We start from the raw sequence: 27,431 nt of genomic DNA on the forward strand, positions 1-27,431 counted from the left end.
AGACATACTTAAATAAATCGAGTGTGTATGAAGCCTAGCACAAGGCCAGCAGGGCTGCATAGATAGGATTAAGCCTTTGTAACAGGATATATGTGCTTTAATGCATATAAAAGAAATATAAATCTGCAACATAGTTATAAGCTTGCACTTTTGTGATATTCTGTGAGCATGGGGACATATTAAACCATGCTTCCTGTTTTTCCTGTTTTCTTTTCCAGAATTCCTGTATTACATCTCTCCACCATTGAAGGCGCAGGGGTGTTAGGGGGATTTTGGGATCAGGCATATTACTGGCACACTTGGCCAGAGATATAGAGACACCTTAGTGCTATTTACTGAGTCGCGCAGGTTGTTTGTCTTTGTATTTTGTTTGTCTGTTTGCATAATGAGTAAAACACCAACAAAGTCCAAAAAGCAGTTTTACTGCCATGTCTGTAAGGGTGTATTACCTGATGGATTTACCACATGTAAAGTATGTTTTGTAAATTCAGAAACAAATACAATTTCTCTGACGTCCTAAGTGGATGCTGGGACTCCGTAAGGACCATGGGGAATAGCGGCTCCGCAGGAGACTGGGCACAACTATAAAGAAAGCTTTAGGTCTAACTGGTGTGCACTGGCTCCTCCCACTATGACCCTCTTCCAGACTTCAGTTAGAATCTTGTGCCCGGCTGAGCTGGATGCACACTAGGGGCTCTCCTGAGCTCCTAGAAAGAAAGTATATTTAGGTTTTTTATTTTACAGTGAGATCTGCTGGCAACAGACTCACTGCAGCGAGGGACTAAGGGGAGAAGAAGCGAACCTACCTAACAGGTGGTAGTTTGGGCTTCTTAGGCTACTGGACACCATTAGCTCCAGAGGGATCGACCGCAGGACCCGACCTTGGTGTTCGTTCCCGGAGCCGCGCCGCCGTCCCCTTTACAGAGCCAGAAGCATGAAGAGGTCCGGAAAATCGGCGGCAGAAGACTTCGGTCTTCACCAAGGTAGCGCACAGCACTGCAGCTGTGCGCCATTGCTCCTCATGTACACCTCACACTCCGGTCACTGATGGGTTCAGGGCGCTGGGGGGGGGGGCGCCCTGAGGGCAATATATGACTTGGCTGGCAAATCTACATCATATATAGTCCTGGAGCCTATATAGATGTAAAAATACCCCTGCCAGTATTCCAGAAAAATCGTGAGAAGTCCGCCGGAAAAGGGGCGGGGCCATCTCCCTCAGCACACTGGCGCCATTTTTCCCTCACAGCTCCGCTGGAAGGAAGCTCCCTGGCTCTCCCCTGCAGTCTGAACACTACAGAAGGGTAAAAAAGAGAGGGGGGGCACTAAATTTAGGCGCAGGATAGATATATATATATATATTGATATATAAAAAAGCAGCTATAAGGGAAAACACTCATTTATAGTGGGATCCCTGTGTTATATAGCGCTCTGGTGTGTGCTGGCATACTCTCTGTCTCCCCAAAGGGCTTTGTGGGGTCCTGTCTTCTGTCAGAGCATTCCCTGTGTGTTTGTGGTGTGTCGGTACGGCTGCGTCTCAAAAGCCATCAGGGGCTCTAAAACGCCGCTACCTCAGATGGCAGACACAGATGTCGACACGGATACTGACTCCAGTGTCGACGACGATGAGACTAATGTAACTTCCAGTAGGGCCACACGTTACATGATTGAGGCAATGAAAAATGTGTTGCACATTTCTGATGTTACCCCCGGTGCCACAAAAAAGGGTATTATGTTTGGAGAGAAAAAACTACCAGTAGCTTTTCCTCCATCTGAGGAGTTAAATGAAGTGTGTGAAGAAGCGTGGGCTTCCCCTGATAAAAAGCTGGTAATTTCTAAGAGGTTACTAATGGCGTACCCTTTCCCGCCAGAGGATAGGTCACGCTGGGAAACATCCCCTAGGGTGGATAAAGCGCTCACACGCTTGTCAAAGAAGGTGGCACTACCGTCTCCGGATACGGCCGCCCTGAAGGAATCTGCTGATAGAAAGCAGGAGGCTATCCTGAAATCTATATATACACACACAGGTGTTATGCTGAGACCGGCTATTGCTTCAGCCTGGATGTGCAGTGCTGCTGCTGCGTGGTCAGATTCCCTGTCAGAAAATATAGATACCCTGGACAGGGACACTATATTGCTAACCGTAGAGCATATAAAAGACGCACTTTTATACATGAGGGATGCACAGAGGGATATTTGCCGGCTGGCATCCAAAATTAGTGCAATGTCCATTTCTGCCAGGAGAGGGTTATGGACTCGGCAGTGGACAGGAGATGCAGATTCCAAAAGACACATGGAAGTTCTGCCTTATAAGGGTGAGGAGTTGTTCGGGGATGGTCTCTCGGACCTCGTTTCCACAGCAACAGCTGGGAAGTCTACATTTTTACCCCATGTTCCCTCACAACCAAAGAAAGCACCGTATTATCAGGTACAGTCCTTTCGGCCCAATAGGGGCAAGCGGGTTAAAGGCGCGTCCTTTCTGCCCAGAGGCAGAGGTAGGGGAAAGAAGCTGCAGCATACAGCCAGTTCCCAGGAGCAAAAGTCCTCCCCCGCTTCCTCTAAGTCCACAGCATGACGCTGGGGCTCCACAGGCTGAGCCAGGTACGGTGGGGGCCCGTCTCAAATATTTCAGCACTCAGTGGGCTCGCTCACGGGTGGATCCTTGGATTTGTCAGATAGTATCTCAGGGGTACAAGCTGGAATTCGAGACGTCTCCTCCCCGCCGTTTCCTCAAATCTGCCTTGCCAACCACTCCCTCAGGCAGGGAGGCGGTGTTACAGGCAATTCACAAGCTGTATTCACAACAGGTGATAGTAAAGGTACCCCTACTTCAATAAGGAAGGGGTTACTATTCCACAATGTTTGTGGTACCGAAACCGGACGGTTCGGTGAGACCCATTTTAAATTTGAAATCCTTGAACACATATATAAAAAAATTCAAGTTCAAGATGGAATCGCTCAGGGCGGTTATTGCAAGCCTGGACGAGGGGGATTACATGGTATCACTGGACATCAAGGATGCTTACCTGCATGTCCCCATTTACCTCACCAGGAGTACCTCAGATTTGTGGTACAGGATTGTCATTACCAATTCCAGACGTTGCCGTTCGGTCTATCCACGGCTCCGAGGGTCTTTACCAAGGTAATGGCTGAAATGATGATACTCCTTCGAAAGAAGGGAGTTTTAATTATCCCGTACTTGGACGATCTCCTGATAAAGGCGAGGTCCAGAGAGCAGTTGTTGGTCGGGTTAGCACTATCTCGGGAAGTGCTACAACAGCACGGCTGGATTCGAAACATTCCAAAGTCACAGCTGGTCCCTACGACACGTCTACTGTTCCTGGGGATGGTTTTGGACACAGAACAGAAAAAAGTGTTTCTCCCGGAGGAGAAGGCCAAGGAGCTGTCATCTCTAGTCAGAGGCCTCCTAAAGCCAAAACAGGTGTCGGTGCATCACTGCACGCGGATCCTGGGAAAAATGGTAGCTTCCTACGAAGCGATTCCATTCGGCAGGTTTCATGCAAGAACCTTTCAGTGGGACCTGTTGGACAAGTGGTCCGGATCGCATCTTCAGATGCATCGTCTGATAACCCTGTCTCCAAGGACAAGGGTGTCTCTGCTGTGGTGGCTGCAGAGTGCTCATCTTCAAGAGGGCCGCAGATTCGGCATACAGGACTGGGTCCTGGTGACCACGGATGCCAGCCTTCAAGGCTGGGGGGCAGTCACACAGGGAAGAAACTTCCAAGGACTATGGTCAAGTCAGGAGACTTCCCTGCACATAAATATTCTGGAACTAAGGGCCATTTACAATGCCCTAAGTCAGGCAAAACCCCTGCTTCAAAACCAGCCGGTACTGATCTAGTCAGACAACATCACGGCGGTCGCCCATGTAAACCGACAGGGCGGCACGAGAAGCAGGACGGCGATGGCAGAAGCCACAAGGATTCTCCGATGGGCGGAAAATCACGTGTTAGCACTGTCAGCAGTGTTCATTCCGGGAGTGGACAACTGGGAAGCAGACTTCCTCAGCAGGCACGACCTCCACCCGGGAGAGTGGGGACTTCATCCAGAAGTCTTCCAACTGATTGTAAACCGTTGGTAAAGGCCACAGGTGGACATGATGGCGTCCCGCCTAAACAAAAAGCTAGAAAAGTATTGCGCCAGGTCAAGAGACCCGCAGGCGATAGCTGTGGACGCTCTAGTGACACAGTGGGTGTACCGGTCGGTTTATGCGTTCCCTCCTCTTCCTCTCATACCAAAGGTACTGAGGATAATACGGAGAAGAGGAGTAAGAACTATACTCATTGTTCCTAGTTGGCCAAGAAGAGCTTGGTACCCGGAACTTCAAGAAATGATCTGAGGACCCATGTCCTCTACCGCTCAGACAAGACCTGCTGTTGCAGGGGCCCTGTCTGTTCCAAGACTTACCGCGGCTGCGTTTGACGGCATGGCGGTTGAACACCGGATCCTGAAGGAAAAGGGCATTCCGGAGGAAGTCATTCCTACGCTGATTAAGGCTAGGAAAGAAGTAACCGCAAACCATTATCACCGCATATGGCGAAAATATGTTGCGTGGTGTGAGGCCAGGAAGGCACCAACGGAGGAATTTCAGCTGGGCCGTTTCCTGCACTTCCTACAGTCAGGGGTGACTATGGGCCTTAAATTGGGTTCCATTAAGGTCCAGATTTCGGCTCTATCGATTTTCTTCCAGAGAGAACTGGCTTCACTACCTGAAGTTCAGACTTTTGTTAAGGGAGTGCTGCATATTCAGCCCCCTTTTGTGCCTCCAGTGGCACCTTGGGATCTCAACGTGGTGTTGGATTTCCTAAAGTCACATTGGTTTGAGCCACTGAAAACCGTGGATTTGAAATATCTCACGTGGAAAGTGGTCATGTTGTTGGCCTTGGCTTCGGCCAGGCGTGTATCAGAATTGGCAGCTTTGTCATGTAAAAGCCCTTATCTAATTTTCCATATGGATAGGGCAGAATTGAGGACTCGTCCCCAGTTTCTCCCTAAAGTGGTATCAGCGTTTCATCTGAACCAACCTATTGTGGTGCCTGCGGCTACGAAATGACAGAGAACTCCAATATGTTTCCCTGTTTCAGAATCTCTTAATAAAATGTTACTAGAAACAAGGAAGAATCCGGATAAACTGTTTTCTGTACCTCACAGATTTAGGTCTAGTTATCCGTTTCCAGAGTCTGTGACAGCTACATGGGAGAATCCGCCGTTGGTGGATTCATCTGTGTCGAAACTTACAAAGAAATTAACCATACCAGTACCAGCTGCAACTACACTCAAGGACCCTTCGGATCGTAAAATAGAGGTTATGCTGAAGTCCATGTATACAGCAGCAGGAGTGCTGCTAAGACCTGGGTTGAGTGGCATCTGGGTAACTAAGGCTCTAATGGTATGGATAACAGAACTCAGATCTGCCTTAACTGTTGATCATCTTATACTTCTCGCTGATCAAATCTTGGAAGCGGCTGACTATTTATGTACAGCTTCTACTGACGTCTGTCAGCTTACTTCTCGCCTTTCATCGTCGCTAGTCGCAACTCGGCGGGCGCTCTGGCTACGTTCTTGACGAGCGGAGACAGAGGTCAAAAAAGGAATAGAAGCGTTACCTTACGAGGGCGAGAAGTTATTCGGTCCTGAATTGGACAAATGGATTTCTGAGGCCACGGGAGGAAAGTTGGTTTTCTTACCATTTCCTCCAACAGTACCTAGAAAAAGGTATTCTGGACCGGCGTTCAAATCCTTTACACCTCAGTCCTTTCGCGGGCGTGACAGGGGAACGGCCACACCAGGTATACGAGGTCGGGGACGTGGTTTCCAACGAACCAACACCACTCGTCAGGATACTAAAGTCACCGGTAAGCCAGTGGCATGACGGGCTCCCAGCCCATCTCGGATCTCCTATTGTGGGAGCACGTCTTCAGTCATTCCAGTTGGCGTGGCTTCAGACGTCCACAGATGGGTGGATCCGCAATTTAGTTTTAACAGGTTACAAAATAGAGTTCGACTGTCTCCCGCCAATGCGGTTTTTCAGGACAGGACTGCCTCTGTCGGACGGCAAGAGGGCGATTCTGCAGACTGCCATTCAGTCTCTGCTGGACGCAGCAGTTTTGGTTCCGGTCCCTGTGCACCAACAGGGTCAGGGTTATTACTCCAGTCTGTTTGTGGTACCGAAGCCGGATGGCTCGGTCAGGCCAATATTGAATGTAAAGGGCCTCAATCAGTACGTCACTTACTACAGATTCAAGATGGAATCTCTACGGTCAGTAATTGCAGGTCTAGAGCCACAGGAATTCATGATTGCGCTGGATCTCAAGGATGCGTACTTACACATTCCGATTTGGCCTCCTCATCAAAGGTTTTTGCGGTTTGCAATACGACAGAACCATTACCAGTTTCAGGCTCTACCGTTTGGCCTCTCGTCAGCGCCTCGGGTATTCACCAAGGTGATGTCTGTGATGATAGCTCATCTCAGATCCCTAGGAGTGATAATAGTTCCGTACTTGGACGACTTACTCATCAAAGCTCCGTCTCAACAAATCCTCCTTCAACAGGCATTGCTGACATACAATTTACTGGTTCACCACGGTTGGATTGTCAACTTCAAGAAATCGCATCTAGTTCCGTCTCAACGACTTCAATTCCTAGGTATGGTTCTCGATACGGTAGATCAAAGAATTTACCTACCCGAACAGAAAGTACAGGTCATTCGTCATCTGGTACATTTAGTGCTCAAGCCACGCACGTTATCGGTTCATTTGTGCATTCGCCTTTTAGGCACAATGGTGGCGGCTTTCGAAGCACTTCAGTTCGGAAGACTTCACTCACGTACTTTTCAACTGGACGTGCTCGCACAGTGGTCGGGCTCGCATTTACAGATTCACCACAGGGTAAGGTTGTCTCCAAGGACCAGAGTGTCTCTACTCTGGTGGCTCAAAGTACAGAATCTAACCGCAGGGAAACGGTTCGGCGCCTGGAATTGGATAATTCTCACGACAGACGCAAGTCTCAGAGGTTGGGGAGCTGTAGTTCAAAATTTTCAGCTCCAGGTCCTCTGGGCGGATCACGAAAGATTGCTGTCTATAAATGTCCTGGAACTCCGGGCAATTTACAATACTTTGCGACAAGCAGTGCACATGTTGCAGGCTCAGGCTGTTCAGGTGCAGTCAGACAATGCGACGCCGGTCGCATACATCAACAAACAAGGAGGAACGAGAAGCCGCATGGCAATGCGGGAAGTAGCTCGAATCCTCAATTGGGCCGAATATCACAAAGTGATATTGTCAGCAGTGTTCATTCCGGGAGTGGACAACTGGGAAGCGGATTATCTCAGTCGTTGGGATTTTCATCCAGGAGAATGGGCATTAAATCCAGAAGTGTTTCACATGCTGGTCCAGAGGTGGGGTTGCCCGCAGGTGGATCTGATGGCATCTCGCCACAATCCTCAAACGCCCTAGTATGTGTCCAGAACGAGAGATCCAGAGGCAGTGGCGGTGGATGCTCTCACAGTCAGGTGGCCATACAGTCTAGTGTATCTGTTTTCACCGTTTCCGCTGCTCCCTCTATTGCTAAAACGGACCAAAAGAGAGTCCGTCACAGTCATACTAGTGGCGCCTCATTGGCCACTGAGAGCTTGGTTCTCGGATCTTCGCGGATTACTCGCAGATGATCCTTGGCCGCTCCCACTACGTCCGGACCTGTTACGACAGGGTCCGTTCCTTTACCCCGATTTAGCGCGGCTGCGTTTGACGGGGTACCTGTTGAGACCGCCCTCTTAAGGAAAGAGGGCATTCCAGAATCAGTCATTCCAACCATGTTACGAGCTAGGAAGCCAGTTACGGCAGCTCATTATTACAGAATTTGGTGTGCCTATATAGGTTGGTGTGAAGCTCGGAAGGTTCCGACATCTTCTTTCAAGTTATCCCGTCTTTTGTTATTTCTACAGATGGGGTTAGATGGAGGTCTACGTTTATCTACACTAAAAGTGCAGATATCTGCTTTGTCAATTTTCTTTCAAAGAAGATTGGCTCTATTACCGTCGGTACACACCTTTATGCAGGGTGTCCTCAGAGTACAGCCTCCATTCACTCCACCTACTGCGCCATGGGACTTGAATCTGGTGTTAGATTTTTTACAGTCTTCATATTTTGAACCCTTACAAGAAGTGGATATTAAGTTTCTCACTTGGAAAACAATTTTTCTCCTAGCCTTGGCTTCGGCAAGGCGGGTTTCAGATTTGGGTGCCTTGTCATGCAAGCCACCGTATTTCGTGTTTCATGATGACAGAGCGGAACTTCGGACGAATCCCGCTTTCTTACCAAAAGTAGTGTCATCTTTTCACATCAACCAACCAATAGTAGTTCCTGTGTTGACAGGACATTCTGAAACTCTGGATGTGGTACGCGCTTTATGCGTTTATGTATCCCGAACGTCTACAGTTCGTAAGACGGATACGTTGTTTGTTCTCTATGATGCTGCTAAGAGAGGTTAGCCAGCCTCTAAGCAGACCTTATCCAGATGGATAAAACTGACCATACGTCAGGCTTTTCTTCAGGCTAGGTTACAACCGCCTACATCGGTAACAGCTCATTCCACACGTTCTGTGGGAACTTCATGGGCAGCTGGTCGTGGAGCTTCTACGACACAGCTTTGCCGTGCGGCTACTTGGTCGTCAGTGCACACGTTTGTGCGCTTTTATAAGTTTGATACTTTTGCGGCATCAGCATCTAGCTTTGGCCGTTTAGTGTTACAGGTGCCAAATAGCTCTCCCGCCCACGGGGGAAACTTTGGTACGTCCCAAGAGTACTCCAGTGACCCCTAGTGGATGAAAAAGAAAATAGGATTTTGGTACTTACCAGGTAAATCCTTTTCTTTGAATCCATAGGGGGCACTGGACGCGCACCCAGAGCAGTTGTTACCTGGTTGTGGTAAGTGCAGGGAATATTATGGTAACACACTCTTACCGACTGTTTCAAATTAGAAATTTATCGGGTTGGTGTCAACTGTTAGTTGTCAGGTTTGTTTTGTGTCAACTTTATTGTTGTCCGTTTTTTGGTTATATGTATTTCTCCATTGTCAACCTCTATAGCTCCAGTTCGGCTCAGTAAAAAAACACTGAGGTACTCTGGGATATGGAGGGGAGGCATAGTCAAAGTTTAACTATTCAGTGCCTAGTTCCTGTGGAACCGTCCATATCCCAAGAGTACTCCAGTGCCCCCTATGGATTCAAAGAAAAGGATTTACCTGGTAAGTACCAAAATCCTATTTTTTGGCTATAAGGGAGGTGTTAAAGCTCCCTCTAGAGGACGCTGCATCACAGCAGTCGTTTTTTCTTTGTGCAAAATAAGCCCAATGTCACTTTCCCTGAATCTCTAGAGTTAGATGACTTATTCAAACAGGCCTGGAAAAATCCATACAAATTCCAAGTTTCCAAAAACGCACCAATTTCCTCCTGAGGGTAGAAGATTCTCGGAGGAATCCCCTGGGGTTGATGTCTCAGTCTCTCACCTGTCTAAGAAGGTGGTGCTACCTACCCCGGGCTCCTTTTCTATGAACGACCCTGGGGATCGGAAGATAGAAACTACCCTAAAGTCTATATACACTGCGGCTGGCCTTTTACAAAGACCGGTTATTGCGGATTGCTGGATGACTTATGCTATTCATTCTTGGGCCATTCAAATTCAGGGGGCCGTCTCTCAGGGGATATGCCCATAGTTACTATGGTCAACCTATTGAAGCATTATCACCGTATATGGCGGAAATATGTTTCTTTGGTGTGAGACCAGAGCTGCTCCTACGGAGGAGTTCCATTTGGGCTGTCTACTTCACTTCCTTCAAACAGGAGTAACTTTGGGCCTAAAATTAGGGTCCATAAAGGTCCAGATTTCGGCCTTATCCATTTTCAAAGAGAATTGGCCTCTATTCCTGAAGTACAGACCTTTGTGAAGGGAGTGCTGCATATTCAGCCTCCCTTTGTGCCTCCGGTGGTGCCTTGGGATTGTCAAAGTCAGAAAAATATCTCTATGCACACTACCATATTTGCACCTCACACAGGTCCGTGCTGCGCATGCGTACGCTCTCCCGTACGTGCGCATACTCACAGTCGCGGGCACCCGCAGGCGCATGGTATGCGTATTTACGGTAGAGTTTATGCGATCGTAGCGTGCGACTCAATCATTACATATTTTCACTAATAATGTATTTTGTAGATCATGGTCCCTTTGATAGAATCTGAAAGTTTGGTTAATATAGAATGTTCATGAACAGAGAAATCCCTCTTTGTTTGATACGAAGGGTCAGACAGGAGTAATACAGTGGTGTTTAGTATCCATCGGAAGAATATTTAATTAGAAATATTCCGGTGTTGGTTTGAAGCAGATCAATCGCTCGTGCGAATAGTTATGGACATAAGAAGTTTATGAACATTTACTTTATTTGCACTTTATTACCCATGCGGCGGGAAACCCAGTTTCCCTCCCACCTGAGCAGTTGGAAATAGTCACAGCCCACCTGTATGAATCAACCTATGACCTTTTGTTATAATGCGAAGCCGAATTCCTATGTCCAATGAACAATGAGATTGTAGGGACCATTGAATTGTATTGTGTGTGGGGCATAAATAGGCAGGCCGACCGTATCCAGTTCACTCTCTTCAACGGTTCTCATTGCTGATAATCGGGAGCTGGATATCGAGGCGCATGCGATCGTTTCCCCTTGTGCGTAAGTTTTCTCCGTAATCATATTGTCTTACTGTGAGCCATCTCTCTCTCTCCCTCCTCCATCTCTCTCTCTCTCTACTCTTTCTCTCGTATTTTCCCTTTGTTGTATTGTATTGTATTTCCTGTGTAGTTATCTGGTTAGTTGGTTTATGTTATATTGTAGTGTATCATTTGTACTGTGATTCCTTTTGCAAGTATAATAGTTATAATACATATAATAGGTTTTGGACCCTAAGCCCAGGTATCTGTGTATTCTTTATAGGGTTAAGTATTCTCTGAGCGTCGGTGACGCTCAAGCAGCTTTGTAGTTAATCAGGTTACACCAGGTTGCACTTACACTATGTCTCTACACTAAGGTATACTGTGTATCTAATTGTTAAAGGTATAGAGATAAAGGTTTCAACGTTGTAAGCGTCTGCACCGCTGGTGATCTCCTCGTGGTCCCGAGCGTACGCTACGCTATAGCGAATCATTACGTTAGTCGGCAGCCAATAGCGTGCCTGCCTGTGATCACTGGGCCGTAAGCGAACGTGACGCTTGAGCGTCTCGACTACGGTTGAGCGATCGCTACACAACTTGCGTACCCTTACGGTACTTCTTACGTAGATAGCGTACAGTGTTCTTAGACCTCTTAAGGTGTTTTATATACGATAAATATTTAGCTTTATCAGGATCTTAACGTGGTGTTACGTTTCCTCAAGTCACCTTGGTTTGAACCACTCAAAACTGTGGAGTTGAAATACCTCACGTGGAAAGTGGTCATGTTGTTGGCATTAGCTTCGGCAAGACGTGTTTCCGAATTGGTGGCTTTATCACATAAAAGCCCATACTTGCTTTTTCACGTGGATAGGGCAGAGTTAAGAACTCGCCCTCACTTTCTGCCAAAAGTGGTCTCATCTTTTCATGTGAACCAACCTATTGTCGTGCCTGTGGCTACACGGGACCTGGAGGATTCCGAGTCCCTGGATGTAGTCAGGGCTTTGAAGATTTATGTGACCAGAACGGCTAGAATCAGGAAGACTGAAGCTTTGTTCGTTCTGTATGCGGCCAACAAGGTTGGCGCTCCTGCTTCAAAGTAGACTATTGCTCGCTGGATCTGTAACACGATTCAGCAGGCGCATTCTACGGCAGGATTGCCGTTACCGAAATCAGTTAACGCTCACTCCACTAGGAAAGTGGGCTCTTCTTGGGCGGCTGCCCGAAGGGTCTCGGCATTACAGTTGTGCCACGCAGCTACTTGGTCGGGATCAAACACCTTTGCAAAGTTCTATAAGTTTGATACCTTGGCTGAGGAGGACCTCCTGTTTGCTCAATCGGTGCTGCAGAGTCATCCGCACTCTCCCGCCCGTTTGGGAGCTTTGGTATAATCCCCATGGTCCTTACGGAGTCCCAGCATCCTCAAGGATGTTAGAGAAAATAAGATTTTACTTACCGGTAAATCTATTTCTCGTAGTCCGTAGAGGATGCTGGGCGCCCGTCCCAAGTGCGGACTTCTTCTGCAAGACTTGTATATAGTTATTGCTTACATAAGGGTTATGTTATAGTTTTTTGGTGGAACCGTGGCTATGTTGTTGTTCATACTGTTAACTGGGTAAGTTTATCACAAGTTATACGGTGTGATTGGTGTGGCTGGTATGAATCTCGCCCTTAGATTTACAAAAATCCTTCCTCGTACTGTCCATCTCCTCTGGGTACAGTTTCCCTAACTGAGGTCTGGAGGAGGGGCATAGAGGGAGGAGCCAGTGCACACCCAGAGTCCAAAGCTTTCTTAAAGTGCCCTATCTCCTGCGGAGCCCGTCTATCCCCATGGTCCTTACGGATTCCCAGCATCCTCTACGGACTACGAGAAATAGATTTACCGGTAAGTAAAATCTTATTAATGGCTCTAGGACGTTGGCTTACGGCGGTGTTGGCACGTAGGGCCTTGTGGTTGCGTCAATGGATTGCGGACTCAGAATCAAAACGTATTGTGGAATCTCTCGTCTTTTCTGGGGATCGTCTTTTTGGGGTTGAGTTGGATACCTGGATTTCCAAGGCTACGGCTGGAAATTCCACGTTTCTCCCCTCTGGGGCCCCGCCGGCAAGACGCTCTTATCCGGGGCCATCTGTCCAGTCCTTTCGCTCGCAGAGATTTCGCTCAAAGGCCAGAGGTGCCTCCAATGCGGTCAGTGGCACCAGAGGTAAGTCCAGAAAACCTGCAAGCACCAGTTCTCAGGAACAGTCCACCGGTTCTGCTTCCACTAAGGCCCTAGCATGACGGTGCCCACCCACCCCGAGGGGATCTCGAGGTGGGAGCTCAGCTGCGTCACTACGGCCGCGTCTGGGAGAATTCCTGCCAGAATGCCTGGGTCAGAGAGCTTGCTTCTCAAGGCTGCAAGCTGGAATTCGACAGTACTCCCCCCAAAACGATATTTCAAATTAAGCTTACCAGCTTTGGAGGATATGCAAGTTACGTTGCAACTGGCTATCCAAAAGTTGGTCCAGTCCGATGTCATTGTTGCAGTACCACTGCCGCAGTGCGGCAAGGGTTTTTACTCAAACCTATTTGTGGTACCGAAACCAGACTGTTCGGTAAGGCCCGTTTTGAATCGGAAGTCTTTGAATCCGTAGTTGAGGGTGTGTTAAGTTCAAAATGGGAATCCCCGCGAGCGGTGTTTGCGGGTCTGGAAGACCGGGAATTTATGGTCTCCTTGGATATCAAGGACGCCAACCTCTATATTCCGATTTGGCCGCCTCATCAGGTGTACCTACGATTTGCCCTGCTGGACGATCACTTCCAGTTCCAGGCCCTACCCTTTGGTCTGTCTGCAGCCCTGAGGGTATTCACAAAGGTGATGGCGGAGATGATATTACAGCTCCGGGTCCAGGGGGTCAATGTGGTCCCTTACCTGGACGATCTTCTGATAAAGGCAAGATCCAGAGAACTTTTGTTGCTTCATATCGACCACACCATCCATCTTCTGTCGGACCACAGGTGGATCCTCAACTTACAGAAGAAGTCAGAGGCTCCTGTTCCTGGGGATTTTGCCGAATACTGTGGCCCAGGTGTTCCTACCAGTGGAAAAAGCAAAAACTCTTCAGGAGATAGTCTGCATGGTGCTCCAACCTTCTTGAGTGTCCATCAATCTTTGCATAAGATTGTTGGGAAAGATGGTTGCCTCCTACACAACGATCCAATGTGGGAGGTTCCATGATAGAACGTTTCAGTTGTATCTCCTGAGCAAGTGGTCCGGATCACATCTGCAGATGCACCGGATGATTCGGTTGTCACCTCAGCCCAGGATTTCCCTCCTGTGGTGGCTACAGTCCTCCAATTTCCTGGAGGGCAGGCGTTTCGGTATTCGGGATTAGACCCTCCTCACGACGCATGCGAGTCTGCGAGGATGGGAAGATGTCAGCCAAGGGGCGCAGTTCCAGAACAGGTGGTCAGCCTATGAATGCCTCCTTCCAATCAACATTCTGGAACTTCGGGCGATCTACAAGGCTCTACTTCAAGCCTCTCCTCTGCTCAAGGATCTTGCAATCTAGGTGCAGTCGGACAATGTCACGGCAGTGGCGTACATCAATCGGCAAGTAGGGACAAGAAGCAGAGCCTGCATGTGAGAGGTGTCAAAGATACTTCTCTGGGCGGAAAGAAATGCAAGAGCCATGTCAGCAATCTTCATTCCAGGGGTGGAAAACTGGAAGGCGGACTTCCTGAGTCGTCACGATCTCCACCCGGGGGAGTAGGGGCTCCAACATCTGGTGTTCCAGCAGATCATCGACCGGTGGGGTTGCCCACAAATAGACATGATGGCTTCTTGTCTTAACAAGAAACTTCCCTGGTATTGCTCGCGGACCAGGGACCCTCAGGTGAGGGCAGTAGACGCATTTTCATTGCCTGGCCGTACCAGCTGGTTTACCTGTTTCCTCCGTTCCATTGCTCCCACGAGTGCTAAAGCGAATCAGGACTTAAGGTGTCCAGGCAATTCTAATTGCCCCGGATCGGCCTCGGAAGGCGTGGTACGTGGATCTTCTGGACATGTCCATCCAAGATCCCTGGCCTCTACCACTAAGAAGAGATCTTCTTCAACAAGGACCGTTTGTTTACCCGGACTTACGGCGTCTTCGTTTGATGGCATGGAGGTTGAGCGGAACATCCTAGCTCTCAAAGGCCTTTCCAAGAAGGTTGTTGCAACCATGGTTCAGGCCAGGAAACCTGTGACGTTAAAACATTATCATCATATCTGGAGGCGATATGTCTCTTGGTGCGAGGAATGCACCTATCCACCTGCAGAATTCCACTTGGGACGTTTCCTACGTTTCCTGCAGGCTGGTGTGGATAAGGGCTTACGTCTGGGTTCTATTAAGGTCCAGATTTCAGCCCTCTCCATTTTCTTCCAGAAGAAATTTGCAGCATTGCCAGAAGTTCAGACCTTCTTGCAAGTGGTACTCCACATACAACCACCTTTTGTGCTGCCTACGGCACCCTGGGATTTGGATGTGGTGTTGAACTTTCTACAGTCCTACTGGTTTGAACCTCTGATGACGGTAGAAGACAAGTACCTCACGTGGAAGACGGTGATGTTACTGGCCCTGGCTTATGCTCGACGTGTCTCGGAATTCGGGGCCTTATTGTGTAAAAGTGCCTATTTGGTATTTTATGAGGACAGAGCGGAGCTCCGGACTAGACAGCAGTTCCTGACGAAGGTTGTCTCCGCGTTCCACCTGAATCAACCTGTTGTGGTCCCGTCCAGTTCTGACACGCTTTTGCTCCTCAGGAGACTTTGGATGTTGTGTGTGCTTTGAAGATCTATGTCAGGCGCACAGCTCGGGTTAGAAAGACGGATTCTTTTTTCGTGCTCTATGATGCGCAGAAAAAGGATTGTTCTGAAGCAGGACAATCTATTGCTCGTTGGATTAGGCTTACTATCCAACAGGCCTGTGTGTCGGCAGCCTTACCTGTTCTTAAGTCTCTATAGGCCCACTCTACAAGATCTGTGGGCTCTTCCTGGGCGGTTGCCTGTGGAGTCTCGGCCCTGCAACTATGCCGAGCTGCTGCCTGGCCGGGGAAGAACACTCTAATGAAATTCTACAAATTTAATACCCTGGCCAAAGAGGACACCCAGTTTGGGCAGGCGGTGCTGTAGCAGTCTCCGCACATTCCCGCCCATTCTGGATGTTTTGGGACGTCCCCATCGTACTAGTTCTTCCCAATATCCCTTATTGATGCTAGAGAAAATAGGATTTTAATTACCTACCGGTAAATCCTTTTCTCGTAGTCCATAAGGGATTTGGGGCGCCCGCCTTAGTGCTTTGACTTTTCTGCAGGTTCTTGTTATGTGGTTACCTGTTCAGCTGTTGTTACCAGCCGTTGCTGGTTGTTATATGTTAGTGGTGCGCTGGTATGTAAATCTCACCAGTCTTTGTTATCATATTTCCTTCTCTTATATTTGTCCCTTCTCCTTCGGGCACGTTTTTACCTATAACTGCCTGTGGGAGGGGGCATAGAGGGGAGGATCCAGCACACCCAGTTGAAGAAATTTAAAGTGCACTGGCTCCTTTGGACCCCATCTATACCCCATCGTACTAGTTCTCCCCAGTATCCCTTATGGAATACGAGAAAAGGATTTACCGGTAGGTATTAAAATCCTATTTTTTATTCACTTCATAATTCCTTCTTATTCATTTTTAATCTTTAATTATCACAAGGAATTCCCAGTGCTGTTGCACTCACTTTTAGAAACTGATGGCATAATATGTTTAAAGTGTAATTTTTGTTACACAACAAAGATGTCTTGAGTTTATTTCTCTTTAAACTAGGCAGCCGCACTCGCTATTTGTCAGTACCTGGCAGTGGAATCCACGCATCCATCAACTCCTCTGTTTGATGACTTCTGCAGTTCAAGTGAGGTCTCTTCCCCTTTGACACTGCAACAGATTTGCCCAACTAAAGTCAAGAAGTGCAAACAATCTCCCATCCCACCAGCTCCTATTGTTGTACAATTGATGGAAATGGGTTTTCAGAGGAAAAACATTGAGTTTGCTCTCAAGTCGTTGTCAGGAGCGTCGGGTACTGCTTCGAGTTCTCCAGGTAGGTCTGTCCACACACATATTTCACTATTACATATGTTTAGTTCTAAAGATAAAACTGTAATCTTCAATGTTGAACAAAGTAACGTTTCAAATTTCGTCTGTAGGTTTATAAAACTGGGGACTGAAGGCAATTCATTTATTTTTATTTGACCACGTTCGCATTAGTATCTGGCAGATTTTCATTTTCTTTTCATTGAGGAATCAACACCACAGTTGTGATCGTGTTAATAAATGCAACTACAGATATGTCCTCATACATCTTTACTGCAGCCCCTCTTGGCTCACCTGGTAGCATGAGAATCTTCTGGCGTCGGGCATCTTTTTATGTTTGTTTTCCCAAAATGCGCCTTACTTGCAACGGACTGGGATGCATGAGGAGACTGTGCTAGTTAATTTGATATGACACTTGTACATCTGTTCACGGCTGAGTCTCTGAATCTGTATATTAAGTGCAACAATGTAGCAGCCGCAGCTTTTTTCCATCACAGATTCTGTTCTGCTCCGTATACAGACTCCGTCCAACATAATATACATGTGTCATATATCAAATTAATCAGCACAGTCTCCTCGTAAGTCCTAGTCATATTGCGTTTCGATTAAGACATATTTTCACCAACAACAAAAAAAAAAAGTGCCTGGCTTTTGAGTTGCACAGGACCTGGTAGATCACTCACATCAGGCATCTTGGCGTATTGAGGCTAGATGTATGAGCTGCACATTTGTATACAGTTGTGTTTTAGGAGATTGGAAAAGTATAAAAGCTAAATTTGTTAATACAAAATAATTTTCCTTAAATGTACCTCTTTGATGCTACCAATTGCTAAGCCCACAAAGTATGCTTCTACCTGGAAACTGTTGTAGTTACTGCTTTGCAACAGACCATAATGGGTATCCTTTTTACTGTGGAGCATATATCATGAGGTGCTGCTTCTGGTATGGTATCCCTCACCTCTACATCGAAGGCATCTGCGTTTAATTGGGACAATTTGGCATTTTGCAGATTATTGTCCCAATATATTTGAAATGTATGGGGTTCACTGTTTGCTGGTTCCTATCAAAAAGTGATTGTAATTGCTAGATCAGGTTAGTCAACATGTTGAATTTCATAGATCAGTCGGGCTGTAGATTGCTGGTTCATGGTAACAGTTGATTTACAGACAGTTTATAGTAAAACGATTAGCCTTTCAAGATTAGCATATCTGTATTTGCTGAAAATCAATGACCAATATCTTAGTTGTAATTCTGTAATTGCTTCTGTATATGCTCCTGACATAGGTCCTGACTTTAGTTATGCAGATATCATAAATGTGCAGTTGTTTCCGTTTTTTTGTCCTTTGATTTTACATTTTTCTGCACTGGAACTTTTATACAACAATATCCAATTTACTTTAAAATCCAGGGGCAAATAATGCAGCTATAAAAGGTATTCGTGAAAACTACTTAATTTAAGCAAAAAAAGATACAGCAAAGTGGCAAGTAATAAGAAAGTATATGTATGTATGTGTGTATATATATATATATATATATATATATATATATATATATATATATAATTTGAAACAGTGTGCCATTTGTTGATTTGCCTGTATATTTACAGGTGTGGAGGCACTAGTTGGTTGGCTGCTGGATCATCCCGACATCCAGATCACTGAGCTGTCTGATTTTGAAACTGCGTCTGAGGAGTCAGATGAAGAAGTGGTGGAAGAAATAGAGGAACTGGAGACAGCGTATCCAGACGTAAGATTTTCTCAACAGTTTGGTTCCAGAGATAGGGGGCATATGTAATAGGGTCGGAGTTTGCCGGAGGTGGAGGATGCCGGACGATCTTTTACGTTTTTTTTAAACTGCAATCATTTTTTTTTACCTATCCCCTGTTGTTCAACTGCAGTCTGGGGCTCCCTGTGTACCCCTGCTATTGAAGACGTCGCACAGGTTCCTGGCAAGAGTTCCCCACTGAGGCTGTTGACGCAGCACCAGCTGGGGTATAGGAGCAGCAGCGCTGACGTCCAAATTTTGCATTATTTTAAATAGAGTAGTAGTTCCAGGTCTAAGTCTGGATGTTATCTGTGACTTTTTTTTTTATACTTGTGTAATATGTTGTGCAAAGATGCAGAATTGACAGTCTGTCATTGACGTGTTATGCGCAGCTAGCAATGTGGACTGTAATCAATAGTAGTTGTCTGTAGTGATCTGGTAGCACAAGACCATTTTAATTCACTAACACAGTCCATTTCTGGTTATTGACAGGTGGACTAGACCCATGAGTCTTCAGTGACTAAACTCATGTGTCAGTGATGGCTCTTTGTTGACTACACTAGTTTGGGCACATTGATAGGTCAAATCGGTGCAGTGTTGGGGAGTTTGGTTTGGATCTGACCTGGAAGAATCTTGGTTCTGAGTGTTCCTCTTAGTAGTGTGCAATAGCAGCCCAATTGAACATTGATTGATCCTCATGATTCACCAGCGAGGACCTAGTGTCCCCTAGTGGTCTCGGAGAACAGTGTTAGGCCCATGTTGATGAAGACTACTAATATGATGGGTTTGTGTAATACAGTATGTAGTTTTGGCAAATAAATTCCATCTTCACATCAGTATGCATTTTTTTTTTTTTATTCTTTATTTTTGTATGGTCAAACATAGTGGGCAAGCAATACACAAAGGAAAAGGACAAATGGTCAAAAGAAACCAACGTCCAACAGAGACCACAATTTTTGGAAAGATCAGAACAGTCAAAAAGAAACATCGGTAGTTAAATATCAAATGTATGGGGGAAGGGGGGGAAGAGGGATAGAGGAGGGGGGAAAGGGGGGGAACCACGGTGCAATCAGATATCAGTAGGTACATTGAGAACTAATAGACGTGAAGAGGTGGAGAAGAAGTATTCGCTGCCGCCCATGGGTCAACAGGTGGAGTCAGGAAGAGGGAGGGGACGGGGATCTATGCTCTGCAAGGAGCCAGGGAGCCCATACCTGCTCAAAAGCATGTCCCCGATCATCAGTATGCATTTTAATTTATCTGTCAGTCTGATATTTCTCCACCAGTCTTTGTGGTGTTTGAATTAAATACCCCCAATACAGATGAAAAGGTGCTTATCAACATAAAACCAAAGGGAGTCTTCCTTGTAGATGAACTCTTGGCACAAACACCACTGTTAACTTGCCCTTAACAGTGAAATCACTCAGTGTAGCCTGTGGGGAGAAAACACAGCAAGACGAAGAAAAAACACTGCAAGATGGGGTCCACCATACTCGGCTGGTGCAGCAGGATGTAGTTATGTAACTGGTCACATTACCGATGGCTATATCCCACCCCCTCTAAATCCTGACCATTGGCATGCCAACTAGCAGACACTATTCCCACTCGTGGGTGTCCACGACACCCATAGAATGGGAATAGAACCCTTGGTGAGCGCAGCTCGCCACTGAGTCCGCAGCATGGCGTACCTTGCCACACCTTGTAAACATTCTAATACTGCTCTTAGGTTAGGGCACACTTGCCTACTCTCCCGGATTGGCCGGAGGCTCCCGAAAGCCAGGGGGCCATCCCCAGAAAGAGTAGGGAGGTCTCCCGGATTGTTGCCACCCCCCGCACACACACATAACTCCCCCCACACGCTGACGGAGTTGATGACGTGATTTGCGCGGAATTGTCATCATGGCTCAGCCCCCTTGGCAACAATGCTAGTAATCGTGGCAATGTGTTGCGGGGGCGTGGCCACAATGACGCAGTTTCGTTGTCGCTCCCCCTTTGTGTCATCTCGCCCACCGATATGCCCTCCATATGCCGCACCACGTCCCCAACAATACCGACCTGGCTGCCTCCGCCCAGCAGATACAACAGTTGGGGGTTCGTCAACTGTGGTGTAAAGAAGGAATGGAGAAGCAGACGTTCCTGTGCACAACATCTGACCATTACACCATGCTGCTGTGAGCAATAGGGCGCTCTGTGGAAGAGCCAATCAGTGTGACTAAGCAACAACCTGTCAACTGGAGGAAAATGCTATTAACACTGATCCACAATCTTGGAGGAATAGAGAGCTAAGTCAACCATGTGAGACTAGGCCTGCGTTTTATAATAGTCCCTGGACATGATAGATGTAATAGGGCTTGGACAAGATAGACTCAAAAATCAACAGTCTCAGGAATGCCAGTCCAAACATAGTACAAACACTAACAAAATAGCTTGTATGAGGAACTACAATAAAGAGCAGTCAATGTAGTACCGGCCTGCTGAGAAAAAATGCAATCAGATACCAAGTAACAGAGTAACTAAAGATGCAAGGATTTTGAAAGAATGCATCCAAGTGAAGACCCAATGGACAACTGCTAGGACATTGACAGTAAAATCTATACACATCCTAAAGGTAACACAACCCACATTGAAGACCAGCGACTGGGTTGAAACAAGAAAAAAAAAACCCCAAAATTAAAAGTCAGTCATGGCTAAACTAGGAAGCAATGTACCCGCATGCCAACTGATGTAGATTTTTCCCACACCGTAGGACAGTGCATGGAAGAGGCGTGGTGAGTACAGGCCCTGTTGACTGAATCCTTGTCACAAGCATCGCTGATTTAAGAAAAATTAGCTGGAGTTGGACTCTGTCGTGCACTACCGTTCTTCGAGTAGCGCATTCCTATGGGATGTCATGACCATTCATACCTGCATGCATACATGTATAGCCCACAGCAGATTGCACATATTTAAAAAAAAAATGCGACAGTCAACATGGTATCTGGCTATGATTAACTGATGTAGCATTGGAGGACACTATTGTTTGCTAAAAGTAAGAAAACAACTAAACAAACCAGCTTGAGGTAAATAGAAAACAAGCAGTAGGAGTAGAGAAACCCCTTCCAGCATGTCTCTCTGCTAAGCAGTTTCTTCAACTAGCAGATGGATGCATTGTACTTGTGTGGAGAGATAAGGGAAGATCTTCCATCAAATCTCCAGGTCAGACCTTGCAAAATCCAGTCAAATATATGGACTTGGTGGCATTAATGGGCCCGCACTGCTCCTCTTCCTGGAAACCAGAAGGCTATTGTTACGTAGGACACAACTTGGGAGTGACATGACAACTGCAAGCCCTGTCTCAATCAGTGAGAGATACAATCGTTCCACTGTAGATCTGGGTTCTGGTAGCCTGATGGGATTTAGAAGGGGTGGAGCAAGCTTTACAAACAAGTTGTGAAGTTTTTATCTGCTCTTGGTTTGGCACCCTCTACACCTGAGGTATGGCAGTGCCTTCTAGGTAGGATGAAAGAGAAAATGGTGTATACAGATGTGTCCTCATACATCTTGCCTCAATGTGCCACACAGAGGGAGATGCCTGACATGAGTGAACTGACAGGTACCGTGCAACTCTGTTAGTGTCTGGTGTCTTTTATGCCGAAAATGCATCTTATTCACATTGCTATGCAAATAAAACACACAAGTGGCTTATCGTGTTTAAAATGATGTGCAGCATGCCTATATTCTGTGTGCATCTGCGGTTGTATCTGCTTACAAAATGGAATGTTAGTGTTTTATAGGAAAACACTATAATGTACCATCTTGTATGCAGGTGCAGCCACAGTCGCACACAGAATATAGTAATGCCGCATATCCTTTTAATGCACATAAGATACTTGTGCATTTTATTTGCATTGCTTTGCGAATAAGATGTATTTTAATGGAAAAAGTTGCACGTAAAGACGCTCAGTGCTACCAAGTCACGGCATGACGTGACTAGAAGGGTTGTTTAACGTCCCAGGAGGCTAGATGTAAGTGGACACATCTGTAGAGCTGGCACTTAAAGCATTGCTAAAAGCTGAAGTTATAGAGGAGCTTGAAGTGTTAATCACATACTGTGCTCTATTTTCTAACTTTCTAGTTCTGACAGAGGTGCAGATGATACTGCTTATAGGAAGCATCTAATAGCTCTGGTTCTCATAATAGCACAGTGTCCTCAGGCCTGAATACATTGGCTCTAGAAACATGTACAAAGAAATACTGAATGTACAGATATTACTCTTCTGTTTATGTTCAGTTTTGATAATCACAGCAATGATGATAGGCGAGATGCTTTACTTACACTGACTTTATACATGCCAGTTTCTCTGTGTGAGCAGCATTGGAGAAGATTGTATCTTCCTTTGGGATCATAATTTGTACAACTATTTGTTTTTTTCTTTTCTACCTATCGGTGACTGCCATTTATGTCTTCTGGGTGATGTTGTTATTTAGAAAATGCTTAAGGCGATACCTCGCTCAGTATAGTCAATCAAAGCACTGAAAAAGCCAGTGTCACACCTCTAACAATCTTAATTAATAACATCTTAAAGTGGCTTTGATGATTGAGGGGCTATCTGCTTCTCATTCTGCTCTAATACAGACATCTGTCGAGTGATATTTAAGTCTGGTGATTGTGCTGGCCAGGGAGATGCTGAGGTTTAATTTTCATGGTCTTTGAATCAAGACTGGCCACTTTTATTATCATTGTCCATCATTTGAGGTTTGGCAATTACAGTTCAACCGTAGATTTGTAGAGCAATTGTCAGACTGATTTTGTCACAAATGCTCTAGCTAAATGCTCACCAACAGTCAGTCGGCCCTTGTTGAAAATGTAACAGGTTTGCCATATCACACTACTTACACACACACTGTACACAAAACAATGAAATAAGTAATGTATGACACAAGTACGCTGCATAAACATTCAAATATAGAATACTGAAACAAAGTGGGCCGTTTATTAGTGTATTATGTACAGTTTAAGTTTCACAAATGTGGTGCTAAATGTATATTAAAAAAAATTCTGCATATAATAATGTATACTAAGCAGTTTACTTTCAAAAGCGTTCTTGTGTATCCTATAGAACAACTCTAACAAAGTATGTTTCTGCAAGATAAAATGCCTTTATTCTGTGTTTGTAAATGTGACCTAGTAATTATTTTATATTTCCAGTCCAATGGTGCAGTTGTGACAGAAAGTCAGACATATAAGAAAAGAGCAGACTTCTTAAGCAATGATGATTATGCAGTATATGTGAGAGAGAACATTCAGGTATGTATTAGCCTCTACTTATTTTATCTTCATAGCCAGTGGGTTGAATTGTGTAATGTTCTGATTTCTGTCATCCATTGTGTGCTCTGGAACTCTGTCATATAATGTACAAATATAAGAGCTTGGACACTTTAAAATTTACATCCAAAAACACCTACACCTCTATACACACAATTTCTGGATCTATGGTCTTCAGACTCAGCTATGTCTAAGGCTGTGTACACACGGCGCGAACGCCCTGCGCTGCCAGACATTGACTTTTCGACAGGGCCGGTGACTGGCACCGCCGATAGTCAATGTTGGGTTGCCTGCACAGTCTATTTTTTTTGCGATGCCGGGACCGCGCATCGGCATGGAAGCTGTGTACACACGGTGCAATATGCACTAACTTTCCTTTACAATTTTGACTATATAGTCAAAATCTTAAGGAAAGTTAAGTGCATATCGCACAGTGTGTATACACCTTAATGCTCTAGCCACAGAGGGCTTTCAGCCAATCGCACAATTTCACATGGGGTGACTTACCTAAACCTTCATGGATCAATTAAGTGTGCCTTGGCCTTAAGAGATCAGTATGTTAATGGGGATCGGTATGAATGACCGATGAACGGGATGCCGGTGGTCAGTATACCGACACTAGCATCCCATCCATCATCCCGACAGTCCCTCAGTAAGCCCCTTCACCCATTCCCTACCCTTACCCTCACTCCCTGCTGGGTGCTTAACCCTAACCCTACCTTCCCCGCTGCCTAAAACTAACCCTCCCCGCTTGATTCCTAACCCTAATCTCCCCTTCTATGTGCCTAACTCTAACCTTCCCTGCGCTTCCCCTTAAACCCCTTCTTCTGCCTAAACCAGGAAGCAGATTTTCTCAGCAAAACTGGTCCTTCACCCCTGCAAACGATCCCTTCATTCAGAAAACTTAAAACAGGTTCCGAGCATTTGGTGTCAATTATAAGTCGACACGATGGAACCATGGGTAAACCATAAGGTTATGTGTTCGTGCTCAAAGGGAAAGCGACCCAAAGGCATTCATGATAGAGGCAATGGTGGGTATACAATTAGTGGCAATATCGTGGTTTCACTATAAATTATCGCAGATGGGGTAATTTGGTATCCTATTGGCAGCAATAAGTTATTGCTGATAAGTCTCTATAGAGTTTATCGCAGATTTCTCTTTACCATCTCAGAGCTGGGGATAAGTAGTGCAAAATCCCTATTTCTTCTTCGTGTTCCATAGGGCTACACAGGGGAGACAATGGGGTGTATGGTATAGGACCAGGCAGCAAACAGTTAAGCTTTTAGGTATCCCAAGATGCTTCGGTCCTCCCCTCCTTCCTTACTTATACCCTGCCTCCTGCTCAGGCTCCTCTGTTTTTGTTTGGTGCTGGCAGGAGCTGGTTCACCATTTAAACAGTGAAGCAGCCCCAAGCTTTAATTTTGAATTCTTTCATTTCTTTTTTCAACTTCTGAGCAGCATTGCTAGGGTGTGCTCTGGAGGCCAGCGCTGTTACTCCATCACCCCCATGGGTAACATGGCTAGCATAGCTCACACCGGGGACCCCATGACTGCGAGCTGGCACTGGGGAGCAGGTAAGGCAGGTTCCAGTGAGCGGGATCCCCTGGCTTGTATGCAGTCTTTCCTCCGGTCCCGGGAGACAGACCAGAGGAGCTGGTGTGGATCCTGGTACACCGAGGATTCCATTAGACCACCAGGGCTATTTACTGGTGGGTAATGCCGGCATAGGGGAGGCCAGCACTCTGCCTGTGGCCCCTCCCCCAGCTCAGAATGCGTTTCCACTGCGGTTTCCTGATGCTGATCTGCTCCCTTCTACCCCCTCAGTGACCCATGGCAGCTGTCTTCAGTGCAGCTACAGGTCTCCGGGAACGCTGGGTCCAGTCTGCCTGTATACCTCTCCAAGGAGCCAGGTTATACAGAGCTAATATCCTACTTGTCACTGTGTAGTTTATTTTAGTGCCCACTGCATTGTATTTAAGTTGTATTCTGAATTGTCTGTGACTTGTGCTAGCTGTGCTGTCTCTTCTTATTTCATATTCCTGTCAGCGTATAACTGTCTTTGTTTCCTTCCTTTTACCGTAGACCAGGTGTTTCAGGGATTCTACATTCTTCACAGCTCTCAGAGCTTGTGAAGTTAGTCAATTTGACTAACTTCACAGGCTCTGAGAGTTGTGAAGAATGTAGAACCCCTTAAACACCTAGTGTCATTGTTGCATACTGCCTGTTGCCATATTATGCACAATGATCCCTTGCAACTATGTCTGGCAAATGCAAGGGTCGCAAAGAGGCTGATGCACCTCTATTAATCTCTTGTAGGTCCTGTTTCGCAAGTTTATCACCTCAGGACATTGTGCAGAATGATTTATGTACTGCCTGTTATACATCTATTCATCCAGCACCCCCAGCTCCTGTGCAGGAACCTCCATGGACTTTCTTTTCACAGTTACTGGGTCAGGTAGCTGACCACCTGGCAACCCCTGCGATTACACCCCCTTTGGGTTTTTCTCAGCAGGTGCACCCTACCATATCAATGCCTTAGGCTATACCAATCCCAGAGATGTCTCCCTCTTGGGTGGACGTGCTTTCTACCTCCGTGCAAAGTTTGGGAAAAACCTCAACGAATTTCCAATAGATTTTACGGACCAACAGGCCTTGCCGTCTAAGGCCACTAGGTGTCCTGTCCCCTCCTCTCAGTCTACACATACTGATTCAGAGGCATCATCTGGCAAGGCTGATGTCTGTCTGTCTGTCTGTCTGTCTCTCTCTCTCTCTCTCTCTCTCTCTCTCTCTCTCTCTCTCTCTCTCTCTCTCTCTCTCTCTCAGTTTCTCCCAGGAGGGAGAAGTGTCATTCCCCTGTGGATGCATCTGCCCTGGTATAATGGCTGTTAAGTTTAAAGAAATATATACAAGTGCGCTGTCAACAGCCGCTGGTAAAGGGATGGTCAAGTTCACTTATATAGATAGAGCAAGAACAAGCGCTGGCTGTAGTAATTGGACAGATATGGACGATTTGTTATAAAAAGAGTAATATTCAGAATTTTATTCACCATTACACATTTGGGAAGAATAATAAAAAAGGAAAAATATACATATTAATTAAAAACACTGATAAAAAATAGCTAATGCTCCTGATGAAGCTGGATGTTCTGAGACCAGTGAGATGCGTATAGCCTGAGAACTTGAGCCAATGCCACATGCAGATATCCTGAACTCCTGCTATCCATCCCTGGCGTTAATAGGACACTTGCTCCGCCATCCAGATTTACAGTAAGCCCCTTTTGTTTGGACTATCTTCAAGCCAGTATTGGATAATTCCTAAGTTTGAGACAGTACTAAGGGACAACCATCTACCTACATCTGGTAAAATACATTGCTTATAGGCTGACTGCTTTTCACTGGAGGAGGTCCTAGCCATGTGAGGATTTGCATATAGGAGTATTTAAAGTGGATTGGCTGAGAATTAACCATTCTATTCTGATGGCATTAGCTATTTTTTTCAGTGTTTTTAATTATGTTTAAATATGTGTATTTTTCCTTTTTTATTATTCTTCCCATATGTGTA

At 46.1% G+C, this 27,431-nt stretch overlaps 1 protein-coding gene across 10 annotated transcripts in view; it reads left to right on the plus strand.

The window, feature by feature from the left end:
* HERC2 (HECT and RLD domain containing E3 ubiquitin protein ligase 2) overlaps positions 1–27,431 on the plus strand; it is a 618,496-nt gene that overhangs the window by 397,517 nt on the left and 193,548 nt on the right. For all 10 annotated transcript variants that reach the window (XM_063953293.1, XM_063953292.1, XM_063953291.1 and 7 more), the window contains 3 exons: positions 16,536–16,806; positions 18,406–18,545; positions 23,752–23,850. In XM_063953293.1, coding sequence (XP_063809363.1) covers positions 16,536–16,806; positions 18,406–18,545; positions 23,752–23,850 — 510 coding nt within the window. The remainder of the gene's footprint in view (positions 1–16,535; positions 16,807–18,405; positions 18,546–23,751; positions 23,851–27,431) is intronic.

Source organism: Pseudophryne corroboree, chromosome 2 (genome assembly GCF_028390025.1).
Source record: "Pseudophryne corroboree isolate aPseCor3 chromosome 2, aPseCor3.hap2, whole genome shotgun sequence".
NCBI lineage: Eukaryota > Metazoa > Chordata > Amphibia > Anura > Myobatrachidae > Pseudophryne > Pseudophryne corroboree.